Source organism: Perca flavescens, chromosome 12 (genome assembly GCF_004354835.1).
Source record: "Perca flavescens isolate YP-PL-M2 chromosome 12, PFLA_1.0, whole genome shotgun sequence".
In the NCBI taxonomy this organism is placed as follows: domain Eukaryota; kingdom Metazoa; phylum Chordata; class Actinopteri; order Perciformes; family Percidae; genus Perca; species Perca flavescens.
This window is the reverse complement of record NC_041342.1, coordinates 8,709,284-8,719,634: the sequence shown is the minus strand read 5'-3', so window position 1 is coordinate 8,719,634 and position 10,351 is coordinate 8,709,284. Positions and strand designations below refer to the sequence as shown.

The following is a 10,351-nucleotide window of genomic DNA, read 5'->3' as shown; positions in this document are numbered from 1 at the left end:
TGTCATATATCAGTCCTAACCCTGCGGAGCTGTTTGTCTTGGCCCAACCACACCAGGAAGCTTGTATCTTTATTAAGGATAAAACGTCTCTCTCTCTCTCTCACACACACACACCCACACCCACCCACACACACACACACACACACACACACACACACACACACACACACACACACACACCTAAAGACATAAATGCTAACATGAAATATTACTCCCACGCAGAACCTGCGTGGTAGTCCGCCGTTTGTTATCTACGTCCCAGACTCCTTGGGAAGCAATAAAACAGATGACTTGATATAGTCGATGTGTGAAAGAAAATAGGTGTGTGCGTATGGTGAAGAGGGGAGGGGGGTGCGGGCGGCTGTCACGTCACATCTCTCATTAACCCCTCCACCCACTCCCCATTATCCCCGGTGACGTAAGCCACTCAAACTACTTTAACAAGCCGCGGAGCCACCAGCCGCAGCACTTCACCGAACACTTTGAACGGGCTCCACAAGAGTTTAACGGCTGTTCTTCTAACCGGCGGCCCGGTACTTTACAGTTTGTGTCACGGAAAACTGACCGAAGTCAGAGCGCGGCTAGTGAGGGATAGAGGAGAGAACGGCTGTGCGTATCTGATTGGACAACACAGAGTAACACAAGGAGCCGCGGGTACATATATTGGGTCCACAGGCTCCCGCCTCTCGACAGTTTCCCACTCCGCCGCTACCCCCGAGGGAAAGCAGAGACCAGCTGACGTATCGTTTAAAATAACAGAGGTAAGAAACGAACTTCTTCATTTAGGCTACAGGAGACAACCGCTTATATAATTGGCCTTTTGCTACGGTTAATACTACTATGCTGTCACTAAGACTAATACGAGTCATAGTCTGAACAGCATCCAGGTCAGGCAAATACACTTTACAGTTTTACAACTGTGTTCAAATGACGGACTTTACACAGCAGCAGGCTGCGCTGGCAGAAGCAGAATTTGTAGTAACAATAATTGCAATAGTCGCAGTATTAGTAATTTAAATTGCTAAATGACCTGTTGACCTGAATCTGACTTGTTCTCGGAGAAGGATGTTAACAGTCTGACAAGTTTGAACTTTTTTGCCCTTTTCTGCCGTTAGTCCATGGCTGCCCCTGCACACAGCAACTGCGTGTGGATGTTGCTGCTGGGCGCGTGTGTGTCGCTGGTGGTTGGAACGGAGTGCGGGAAGGAGTGTGCACTGTGCGTGTACCGTCTGCTGGGACAGCAGTCTGGTTTCTCCTCCCTGGTAATGTCACCGTATTATTTTTTTATTATTATTATTATTATTATTATTATTATTATTATCATTATTATTATAACTTTTATTTATATTTAGAACACACTTACAGACTAATAATAATTAATACAAGAGAAATGTGTAAGGTTACAGAGACAGTCTAATGTCTCACCCTTGGTAAATCTGATGATAAATAAACTAAAGAAGTAAAGTATGGCAGTGTGAGTAACAATCAGCAGTCTGGTTTCTCCTCCTCATAAAGTCACATTAGTATAATTGTATCAGTTGAGTGTGTGACATGTACATTTCCATTGTGTGGATTTCATGACTTCCATAACATTTCCCATATGTCTGACTAGCCTAATGCTCTCCTTTCTAATTCTGCGATATTGAGATATTTGCTTAATTGATGTAAAGACATTAAATGAGCTGGTTAAAAGAAAGACTAAAAATCTAAACAACTTCACATTTTTACATTCAACAATCTCTTATTGTATCTCCTATTCGGGTAGAATTACTGTAATATGAGCTGTAACAAGAGAAATGTAAATATGTCATACGTCATATTTAATTATTTTTTTTTAGCTTTGAACTCAATCCATCTATTCTTCTTCACACAATAATTACTTGTTGTATACTCCCAATTATGGCCACTAAAGGGTGTTGCTGCCCTCCACTCTTCCAGCCCCTAAAGTGGCAATATGTCCTCAATTCAATTTTCCAGTTCATTAATTCTGTCTTCATAAGCCCGCGCAGCGCTGAAAGCTCAGCAAGAATCCCTCCTTCATGCCATCAAATAAATGAAATCCAATGGCACACATGAGGTTGGGAGCAGGTTTTCCTGGCAGTGTGCAGCCCCCAGGGCTCAGCAGATGCCTTTAGTCTGATTGTACTCCTGCCACTGGGGTTATATGAACTCACATAGTTAAAGGATGACTGGGAGAAGTGGGTGGTGGTGTGGGAGTCACACAGCTTTAATAGGAAAGGCGTCCATTAGATGAATAGGATCCTGTGTCAATGAGTGAGAAACAGCCTGGGACAGATGGTTTGAAGAGAGAAATTGTTAAGTTAACGGAGTAAGTGAGAATAAAACAGGCTGTGTTCTCCCAAAGCATCTGACTGTTGTCACCTCTCCCTCATGACTTTCTTTCTTTTGTGTAGTCTTTGTCTGTTCTTCTCTATCTAAACTAGTGGTCGCCTGATTTTATTTTATTTTTTTCATGGCTGATGCTGATATTTATACAGCAGGGCAACCGGCGTCCCATGAATAATGTCGATATCTTGTTTTTCTGCATCTGATAAAATACTACAATGTAATAATAATAATAACAAATGAGACACATTATTGCCAAACTTAAATGAACATTTATTTAACAATGTTTTCTGCTTTGACTCTGTTTAGTCTGTGTATTTGTAGGCTGGAACTCGCAGCATAGTTTTGAAAAGGAAAAAGGACATTTTCAAATGTTCCGTTGTCGTGTGGACATCTCCTAAAAAGCTTTACAGTTACACTTGCTTACCATCCCACCATCATCCCAAATGACAAATAAACGTTTTACTCGTCAGGAGAAGAAGTAAGGGCTGAGGACGCCCACACAATAGTTTTTTGAGCCCTGTGAGCTAGTTTAGCTGGTTAAAGACTGAAGTCTGCCCGTAGAATGGAGAAATGGATCAAAGGGAGAGCGCTAACAACCTTCTACAGCAGCCTCACTGACGAGACTGGCTGCAAACAGTTTTTGTTAATCTCCGGTCTCCGCTTTATCGTCATGGTTTCATTGATGACTAGAGTGGGGGGGAAAACAACAGTGGAAAAGTCAAAGCTGTGTCAGTGAAAAATCTAGATGGAATCTGAATCGATTTGATTGATTTTATGATTTAAAATGCGTTAAATTCCCATGTTCTCACATAATACATTTTCTAAAGTGGTATTTAATTGCGAATTCATCAACAAAATGTCAGAAAATAACAAAGAATTGCGCATCACAATTTTCTAAAGCCCAAGAGGACATCTTAAAAAAGCTAGAACCTGAATGAATCCATTTTTGAACTTGAACAAATTCATTCTTTTTATCTACTAATCGATTATTAGTCTTGCATTACCAGAGATTGGCATTTCTTTAAACCAATCACAATCAGCTTGGGTGGTGCTTAGCGCTGCACAGAGCAACGGCACATCTGCAATATAGCCTCAGGAAGGAACTTGTTTTGGTGGAACGTGTGTATCTTCAAAAGTTGTTTCAGTTGTGCAACAGAAAACTCAGATTGGACAGATAGTCTAGCTAGCTGTCTGGATTTACCCTGCAGAGATCTGAGGAGCAGTTAACCAAAGTCCTCATAAATCCACCGGAGTTTAAAATGCCAACGCAAAGAAAGGTGCCGGCCGAAATGAAAGATATCTGGCGGAATTTCCGGCGGCACCTGAACAATCCCGGAAGGAGAACGTCGTGGATATACTGTAGACTAATCGATTATTTATTGATTGCTCAGCTTTGAATCATAGTCCTTTTTTATTTGTTGATCTTGTCAAGAATAAATTCATGGATACATTCAGAATCAAAGCGTGGATGTTGTTTGGCATAAAAAACTTCAAAACTAGCTTAAAATATTGCTCTTCATTTACTTTGTATTCCGTGAAGGTGGTTCCTGTTAACCCCTTCTGCTAGCAAAAAAACAGATATCGGCCAAAAGTTGCTGTGTGGTGGGATACACTGCCAACTGGGTAAAGAGCACAGAGCTTTTAGGAAAACAAAAGTGGATACAAGCAATAAGATGTGAGGCATTACGTGACATTTGTCATCACATATGTCAGTTTTAGGCTTACTATATTTTACTAAGTGCAGCTTTAGCATTTTAACATTATGCAGCCTGTGTTATAGTGGAATTGTAGATAATTCTGAAGTGGAATTGGTCCACATAACGTTTATCAGTTCAATTTTCTAAGCACAAACAGAAAAATTGGTTCAAATATCAAATTTAAAATTTTTTCCGGCTTGACAAATAAAAAAATGTGATCTTTAACCTGTTTTTCCTATTTCCAGAGGATCAGAAATTTACAAAATTACAAAATTACGTATGGGCTCCAATTATTCAATACGGCAATGATATTCTCTCCCTCGTTCCACCTAGTTACCAACAATTGGTTAGCTATTCTCGTGGGTGTGTCTGGATGTGTTTAGGCGGTCATTCAAGAAGACTTGGGACCACCTTAAAAAATTAAGAAAGAAATTTTACTGTTCGGATATTCATTCATTGGGTAGGTATTTGATTTTGGGATTTAACTAGGTATGCCCCGATTGAAAAACACGTGATCGGTATTAATCTCTTCTAGCCGCCCATAAACTACTACACACATACAGGGCTCCAGACTAACTTTTTGCCTTGGTTGCACTGGTGCGCCTAACTTTTTTATTTAGGTGCACCAGCACAAAATTTAGGTGCACCCAACATACACAATATATAGCTCTGTATTTTTTTACAAAGTGGGCTAAATGTTCAGTTTTATGTCAAAGCCACTTTTCACAAGCTCTTTTATTAAAACAGATTTGTGATTAAAATAAAATGCAAAGACAGGGTTTCCTTTACCAGTTTGAAAATATGCAACACATGTAAATGAAAGTTATCTGAAATTAATAGCCTAGTATATATATATAAAAAAAAAAAAAATATATATATATATATATATCTGAGAAAGCTCTTTCACTTGTTTTCAACAACAATTTTTATTCGATTGAAAGAGAAAGAGGATGCCCGGATAGCTCAGTTGGTATATTTAGAGGTTCAACTCTGACCTGCAGCCCTTTCCTGCATCTCATTCCCCCCTCTCTCTCCCCTTTCATGTCTTCAGCTTTCCTATCCAAATGAAGGCCGAAATCTTTAAAAACAAAAACAAACAAAAAAACAGACAGACAGAAAGACATAGGGAGACAGAGGGAGAGAGGGGGGGAGTGCGATGGACTGAAGGCTACTCACAGAATAACGGCTGACTCATTATGAATGGTCCCAGCACGGGTTGAAAGCGCTTTGGGGGGTCAGCGGCATTACACACGTCTTATGTAGGCTATGAAATGGCTGTATCGTCACTGCGCTGCATTTTTATGAACTATGATATTCTGGCCATGGGTCACATCTCTTGCCCAGGTCCGGCAGGCTCCGTCTTACTCAACAAACTGAAGTTAGTTGCATTTATTTATTGTTTTCGCCGTGGAGGCCGCAATAACAGAGAGTTACCAGCGGAAAAACTGGTACCATTACAGGTTTCCCTCTCATACTTAACAATATAGCACTGTTTTAATAACAATTAAAACTGTAGACAAATGTCAGCAGTTTGGACCGGTGGCGCTACATTCTCCATGTTGGCAAGGGAGCCGTGTGTGAGTGAATGGGGGGGGGGGGAGCTGCGCGGAGAGTAAAAGGAGAGATCCAAACACAGGCACAGCTTTACAGAAGGAATGGGTCATGTAACGCAACATTAAATCATATCGATGTAAACGACATTGCTTTGTTCGTGGAGAGGAGGCAGATGCGAGGACGTTAGGTGCACCGGTGCGACTTAGGAAAAATCTGAGGGTATAAGAAACAAGACTAATTCTAATTCAAAGGTTTACTAAAGAGTGACACACCATTATATATCTGGTTACACTGCTGCCTAGTGGAGATCCCAATACACTACAATTAGCCATATTAACGGCTATAACTAACCAAAACAACAAACAAAAAAAATGGTATCTGAGGCTAAAAATGTGATTGGGGCATTTCTAGATTTAGCTATTCATTTATTGTTTTGTTTTTGCTTTAATACTGTAAAATTGTTGAGACAGATCAAACTTTTGGAGAATTACAACCCAACATCAAGTTGTTGTGGCCAGTCATGTAACCAGCAATCAGACTTAGCAGTCCATTTTAAGGCGGTGTGAGAGTCCCATACAGGAAACAGGAAACATCACTGCAGAAAACAGTAATTGTGAAATATAGTCTACTTGTGCTATGTTGAGGGGTTAAATAACATAACAAGACATTACACAAATAAGCCATTTAAGTGACACTCCTACCACCACACAACCCGCTCTGAACGCGCCCTGAGCACTGATCAGTCCTAAATAATCAGTAATAAAAAATCTTCAAATTAAACTGAACAAAATCATTTGCAAGTGATTTGTGATATATATTACAATATATATAGTAAATATGTTTTGACTCCAGCTCCGTACTCAACACGCATATGATACATAGGATTGACATTCATCTTCTCATCTCATTCCCAGAAAGAAAGCAAATACATGTATTTTCTACAGAACTACTGCACCATATCTTCAAATGTTTTTTTGTCTAAGGGCGTTATCACACATATCTTATTTGGTCTGGACTTTCAGACTTTTTAGTTTGATCCGAACCAAAATTACAGGTGTGAAACCTCCCGCGGACCACGATCCGGATCAAAAGACCAAATTTTGGTCCGATAAAAAGAGGTGGTTCGGTTTGTTTATAGTGTGAAAGCATTTTTTTGGATGGTTCGGACTTTCGGACCAAATACAAGAAGCTCTGGCAGGCTCTCCTTGTGTTACAAGACCGGGGAAGCTCCTTTTAAGGAATAGCTCGGTGCTTAGTGAGAGAGAGAGAGAGCGACGGTGAATGCGCTCAGAGCAGACAGCTGTTGGCTATCAGAGCAGTTTGTCTCTGTATAAATGCTCCAGAAAGAAAGTTCCCATGTCTTGCTTCTCAACATCACAACAGAACAAAAAGAGCCGCGGCAGTTGGGGAGAGCAGCAGTCAGTTGAAAAAACTCCGACACAGAGAGAGGATACGAGAGGACGGGGAAGCCCGTCAACAAACCAATCACTAGTATCTACTAATCTATCTACTAATATCTCCAAGTATCTGGAGATGCAGCTCACGTATGTGATGACGGCAGGACGTAGTTTTGTCATGTATAGATCTTTAGTGCGCTTGCATAACTGCAGTGTGAAACCAAAACTTACCGGATCAAATGTATACAATGTAACAAAAACATGAACCTTGGTTTGGACTTTCATGTGTGAAAATGCCCTAAGTGACTAATGGGAACAACCATTTTTTGAAATTGGTCAAGTATTAAGCAAGACTGCTGCAGTCAGCAGCGGCAAAACAAGCTGCAATGTCATTGGGCAACCAGTGTTCAAATCACCACCGGTTACAACGTTCTTGCTCAATACTGGAGCAATTTAGAAGTTGTAGCAAAAGGAAAAAACTGTGGCATGATATGATTGTCTAAAACCATAGTGATTCAGTTTTTGATATTCCAATTGAAGCATGACTTCATGTTATAACTAGCAAACCTTATTTTTCCAGACATGCTCACTTGAGTGCAACGGTGAGCTGGACAGCCAGAAGCTGCGCCTGTGCCAGGACTTCCTATTGGAGGAAGAAAACCACATTCCTCTGAATGCTGACCCCCGCCAACAGCAGGAACAGGAAGCAGTGGGTGCCATGACAGCTGACGATGAGGACGCAACATTACCGGAACACCAGCTGGCTAAGAAGTACGGCGGCTTCATGAAGCGCTACGGTGGTTTCATGTCTCGCCGCTCCTCCTCTCCAGAGGGGGTGCTAGAAGATCCTGGAAACCAGGATGAAGAAGAAAATGTTCGCCTGGAGATCCTTAAAATTCTCAATGCAGCAGCTGAGCACCGTGGTGAGGGGGATGGTCAGGGAGGTGAGGCGGTAAAGAGGTACGGAGGCTTCATGCGTCGTGCTGAAGCAGGGGCTACACAGGGCGACCTGCTGGAGGCGGTGTTAGGCCGCGGGCTCAAGAAGCGCTACGGAGGATTCATGAGGCGCGTGGGCAGACCTGAGTGGCTGGTGGACAGCAGCAAGAGTGGGGGGGTGTTGAAACGGGCCTGGGAAAACAGCAGCGAGCTACAGAAGAGGTATGGGGGGTTCATGGACTAGGACCCCATATAGTTATGACCCTTCTCTCCCCCCTTTCTTCAACCAATCACCTTGTAATCTGGACTTGTTGGTGTTTGAATCAACTGCCCACCCCTCTGCTTTGTATAACGTGCTGCTGCCTACTTGGTTCAACTGCTTCTGTAATGATAAAAAAAAGAAAAAAAGATAAACGTGTCGATGTACACAAATCATTTTTTTGGTCTGTTTTTGGTTATCCTGATATTATTTATTAAAATAATCTGTTGATCGAGGTGTGTTAGTTGAGTGTATAATTAAAGTGTATGACTTACTGTGTTCAAGCTTGTGTGTGTCTGTTTTAGAAGTGGGGGACACAATAAAGTCAGCAGGCTCATTATACTTTAAAGTATGCAAATTTTGCTAATAAGTATATCAACACAGCATATAACATGGAATTGGTTGCTTTTCGAAAAAACTGCTACACTAACAAAAGCAATAGAAATGTTTTGTAAATAGTTGCATAAAGTCCTGTATTATTAATGTGCTAACAGTTATAAGAAGTAGTAATAGAAGTAATTGGACATGACACCTAAACTTATACTTAATGATATAGCATGTAGCATTTCTATCTTCACTGAGGCGCTCACATACTTTACTGGATTATCTTGGATTTACAGTATGTTCAATTCTGACATATGTTTAGGAGAGTTATGATTACACCTTGTCAGTGTAAATCATCATTTTGTCAGCCTTGAAACTCCACCAATTAGATGGTTAGGGCGTTATGCTTGTAGCCAGTAAATTAAACCACGGGCAAACGTGTCTTACTTAAGCATAATTGCTGTGAGCTAGCTATAATAATAGCAATAATAACTGAAGCTGATGAGTGTATCAATTCAGATCTCTCATATGTAATTTGGTGGCAGGACTGTAAGAGGACACTGTTCAGAGAGATGTTAGCAAGGTAATAAAACTGAAAGTTTAAAATTGGAGGGGGACATGCCCCCCCGACTGATAGAATGACTTATTCTTACTTAAATCTCACAATTCTTTTTTTAGAACGTCTTTATTATCAATTATATATATAAATAAACTTTCTTTTAAACTTGAATTCCCCCCGCCCCTACCCAATGCCACAGTCTCTCCAAAATTGTACACAGCAATGCATGGCCTCAGTTCACAAGCATGGTGGGATATCAAAGAAAACACAAGACAATAAACAAAATATTAAGTATAGATGACAAATTTTCCCTTCAGCATTTATCACTTCATCATTGGTCCAGGGAGTGCCTTCAAAAATATATAAGACAGTCTAGGTCCCACATAAACCAGGAATGGAGTCCAAATATAAAAAAAATATACCAATTTTACTTCTATGCCAATATGTTAGATATTCCATAGGCAACAGGTTGAATATTATTATGCTACTCTGAAACTCTTGATGCCATACCTTTAAGGTTGTTTTTATGGTACAATTGAATAATGTTAAGCAACCTTCTAACATTGTTACAAGAGTGCTTACCATTATAAACCCTGTCTGGTCATTACTGATGATATGAGGGGAGATTTAAGGCTTTTTAAAATGTATTTAAGGCTAATGTTTTGGATAGGAAAATCCAGGTTTAACAAACTAATAGTCCAATAGGATGAACATTCATCCCCTGGTTTATCCTTCTTAAAAATCAGTAATATCAACATTCATATTCAGTAGAGGTTTACCCATCAGTGATTTAAATGTTTTCTTTGCCCACCTGGCTGCCTCCAGCACTCGAGCATGATTGGTCTTGGTAGTAATTGTGAGAACTTTGGGAATCCCTGTCTCCATAAACTGTATGGCCAAGGCGCCCTCTGACGATTCGGACTATTCTAAGATTTTTGCGTCTTCCTCGGTGCTCCTGGTCATCCACACTTTCCTGCAGCAAAGCCTTAGATTCTTCCAGGTAGGAAACACGCTTCACAGTCTCAACATTTGTATCTTCCACGGCTGAAATATGCTATTCAGCTTTGTCGATGTGCTTCGTTGTGTCTCGCAATTCTTTTAAAATGTCTCCTATTTTTGTAATTCAGTCTCTGGCATCTCCATACTGCATGTTGTGCTCTGGCGCAGTGCCACCTGAGGTGGCTTTTTTCTTTTCCAGGGTATTCTTGGTAGTCCCCCCTCCTCGGCCAGAGCCTCGAGGAATATGAGTATTAATATGACTGGGAGGAGTGGATTC

The 10,351-nt window shown here is 40.7% G+C and overlaps 1 protein-coding gene across 1 annotated transcript; it reads left to right on the top strand.

Moving 5' to 3' along the window:
• Positions 1-436: 436 nt before the first annotated feature.
• On the top strand, positions 437-8,436 carry LOC114565705 (proenkephalin-A). The gene is made up of 3 exons (XM_028593907.1): positions 437-761; positions 1,116-1,262; positions 7,578-8,436. Exons 2-3 carry the CDS (start codon positions 1,119-1,121, stop codon positions 8,175-8,177), a joined length of 744 nt encoding a protein of 247 aa, XP_028449708.1. The 5' UTR covers positions 437-761; positions 1,116-1,118; the 3' UTR covers positions 8,178-8,436.
• Positions 8,437-10,351: the final 1,915 nt, after the last annotated feature.